This window comes from Notolepis coatsorum (genome assembly GCF_963971535.1).
Source record: "Notolepis coatsorum genome assembly, chromosome: 20".
Classification (NCBI taxonomy): Eukaryota; Metazoa; Chordata; class Actinopteri; order Aulopiformes; family Paralepididae; genus Notolepis; species Notolepis coatsorum.
The window spans coordinates 8,667,854-8,671,477 of NC_140184.1; the positions used below are offsets into that span (position 1 = coordinate 8,667,854).

Genomic DNA, 3,624 nt, shown 5'->3' on the forward strand with positions numbered 1-3,624 from the left:
CCACTTTTTGAGCGGGGGGTCTGGGGGTCCCCCACCAGGACATTTTTTGTTACAAAGACTTAATTTCCTGCATTCTGGTGAATTTTAGTGCATGTGAATCACAAACTAATGAGCCAACAATTGCTTAGTACAATGTACTGTTATGAACCTCAAATAAAACTGTTGTGGCACTAGCAATGCTACTCTCTCCACCTTCAAAAAGAAAAAAGCAAGAGCACAACATATTTGTCTCCACCTATTCAAACAGAGCAAGAGCACAATACCATATTCACTTTACTGATGCACTACCCATCAACAGTTAAAATAGCCCTTTACACAAACATTAAATAACAGACCTTTCATTACAATACTATAATAACAGTAGCCACTGCCAGAATAGTGACACATGTATCGCGTGTGGTGAGCATCAATTGTCAAATAATATTGATCACATTAACTAGACTAGATGTTTTTGAGGAAATTCGAAAGGGAACAACAACTTAACCCTTGTGTCTGATCAGATTCTTATTTCTTTGATAACTTTGCAGTGATTATGTTTGTAGCCAATATATGTGGCAAAGGTGTGTAATCTTTGAATTATCTTTGAATTTTTTTGACTTTCTCTTTCATAAATTGTTTATTCAACTTCAGCCCCGATCATAACCACCACATATTTAACAACTCCTTTCAGAAAAGTGGGAGTATTTCATTTTTAATCTGAAGTTGAATAAAATATTTATGGAAAAGAAAGTGGGAAATTATTTCAACATATAATTTTTTTATGGCGTTTTTCAATTTAGTCCCCTAATATGGTAAGAGTATAACACTTTAGTTTTCAGACATAAGTGTTAAATTATTTATTTGTTTCTTGGCAGATTTAAAATTGGGCTTTTGACAGGGGAGATGATGTATTGCATGGTGGTAACGTTAGCTAGCTAACATCCACATGTTTATTTTTATCACTGACTAACTTGCTGGTTCCTTGACCTTGGTGCAAGAAAACATTTGATAAATGTTGCCGGATTTAGCAGCATCTCCTGTAAGGGCCTTTCTTTTTCTTTGTTTTATCCCTCTCTCCTCCACCCTTTCTCTTTCTTCCACTGTCCATCTTGACATCAACGTTAATTGACTTTCGCTCTACTGTATCTCTCCCGAGTCCCTCACTACCTGGCTCAGTGCCATCTGCCATTCCATTTGCCGCCTCCGCTGTCAATCAGTTGTATCGCCTGGTCCCGCCTCCACCAATCACAAGCGGCAGCGCGGCTCCATTTGTGTGTGTGTGATCCGCGAGAGGGAGAGAGTCAAGAGAGATAGTTCTCCAACTCTGTTGCAGTGAAATCCTGGTTGTTCCCCACCCACCTAGGTTATCTAACTATCGCGCCGCCACAACTAGAAACAATGGCCTAGCAAAAAATAATAATAATAATAATAAAAAATAAAAAAAATTATAATTCTTTTTTTAATATAATAATTATTATTTTTTATCTGTGCAGGCCAGTCCACCGGGAAAACTCCTGGTGCTCCCGATGGCCAGTCCGGGCCTGCTGCCAATAGTGTCTGGGAGTTGGTCCACTGTTCACTATTAATGGAGAAGCTCTAGGATTCAACTTGTGATGACATCATTACAACTACACACACGCTCTGATATTCAGCCTCAGCCCTCAGGGGAGACATTTTCCCAAATCGAAACTGAGCTGTACAGTATTATAGAAATAACATGTGAATTCTATTTCAGGATGGATTTTCCCTTTAACAGCAAGATCGTTGCTCACCTGAGGTAAATCCCAGTGATACAAAGTAACAACGGGTGTGATCTTGTTTTCCAGTAGCATGTTAATCAAGTCATCGTAGTATTTGATTCCTTTCTCATTGATGTGATCACCTGAAACAGTTGACATTCGATACTAATGTTAACTTTCACAATCACTGTCATCCAGAGTATCACCCATAGTTTTAGCAGTGTCACTTGGCGATAATTGTGGTCTTGGTTCCGTGTCCTGTTTTCAGTGTTACTGAACTGTTCTCAATCACATACTTTATTAGGAAAATAAGTACGGTAGATACCATTAAAAAAACGTTTTCATTTGAATTAACCAATTGAAATAATACATACAAATACTACTACTACTACTACTACTACTACTATACTACTATACTACTACTATACTACTAATTATGATGAATGATGATGAATAAAGTTACCCTATAATTGTCTGTGTGTATAATTAACTACTATTCCCAAAAGTGGTAGCAATACCCTTGCTGTGGTGGTGGTGGCCCACACATGTTGAAATGAGGACTGCTATCAACATCTATCATCTGCAAGGAGTTAACAATCCAATGATAATAAACTACTATACAGTATGGATATAGTTACTTTTCAATCCGTTGGGTAAAATCCTTGGCCAGGAGATGGAGAAACGATAGTGATTCAGCTTAGTTTCCTTCATCAAGGAGACGTCATCCTGTAAAGTAGTGGAGGACACACATTTGAAATGGGTGGCTGAGGGTTCAGGGATGTACATTAGGGATCTGTGTTTGGTTGGCTGAGGGTTCAGGGATGTACATTAGGGATCTGTGTTTGGTTGGCTGAGGGTTTAGGGCTGCCTCTTCACTGTCAATTAGTCCATTATCAGTGGATTATCAGTCAATTAAGAATTTGTTAGTCAACTAGTTGGTTTTTATGCTTTCTTCCATTCCGGGAGAAACTGAATTCTTAAATCTCTAGTAAGCATGGGATTTAAAGAGGTTATTCTGCATTATTGCAAGTGGAAAACAAAAAAACGATCAGTTAATCGATTAGTCGACAAATCCTATGATATGACTATTAGTCGACTAAGAATTTCTTTAGTCAAGAACAGCCCTACTGTACATACGTATATATATATTATATACACACACTTATATATATAGAGAGAGAGAGAGAGAGAGAGAGAGAGAGAGAGAGAGAGAGAGAGAGAGAGAGAGAGAGAGAGAGAGAGAGAGAGAGAGAGAGAGAGAGAGAGAGAGAGAGACAGAGAGAGAGAGAGAGAGACTTTACACAAACTGCCATTTTCTGGATAGATATGAAAACGTGTCAAACATATTTCTGCCATCATATTGTACATCACCTTGAATTTGTAGTAGCCTTCACATGAGGAGTCTCCAGTGTCGTTTAGGAAGATTCTTCCCTTTTTATGAGCGAACGCATCCCAGATGCTCATTCCTTTGCCGTCTATATTCCAAGCTCCTTCTGTCTGATAAGCAGAGCTTCCAGCCCCCCAAGAAAAGCCTAAAGTGGAACAGGAAGTAAACAGTTGGGTACTTTGCATGCTTTTGGTTTTGAGAGTTAATTTAGTCAGAGACCTTGAGATTTAAATGGTGAATGGTAAATGGTGCATTTATATAGCGCTTTTTATCTTTATATTACAATTTTGTTCCTCACATTCACCCATTCAGTCACACATTCACATGCCGGCGGCGGAGGCAACCATACAAGGTGGCAACCTGCTCATCGAGAGCAATTAGGGGTTAAGTGTCTTGCTCAAGGACACTCTGGCACGTTGCCCGGGAGGAGCGGAAATAGAAACTGGAACCTTCCGATTACCAGATAACCGCTCCTCTACCTCCTGAGCCACTGTCGCCCCCAGATTAAGATACATAAGT

At 39.2% G+C, this 3,624-nt stretch overlaps 1 protein-coding gene across 2 annotated transcripts in view; it reads right to left on the bottom strand.

Moving 5' to 3' along the window:
* The window catches only part of LOC311247399 (lactase-like protein), a 12,087-nt gene extending 8,889 nt beyond the window's left edge, over positions 1-3,198 (bottom strand). For both annotated transcript variants that reach the window (XM_084337792.1, XM_084337793.1), the window contains exons 1-3: positions 3,090-3,198; positions 2,357-2,444; positions 1,752-1,861 (exon numbers count right to left, since the gene is read on the bottom strand). In XM_084337792.1, the coding sequence (XP_084193918.1) occupies positions 1,752-1,861; positions 2,357-2,444; positions 3,090-3,182 (291 nt within the window). In that variant the 5' untranslated portion in view covers positions 3,183-3,198. The remainder of the gene's footprint in view (positions 1-1,751; positions 1,862-2,356; positions 2,445-3,089) is intronic.
* Positions 3,199-3,624: the final 426 nt, after the last annotated feature.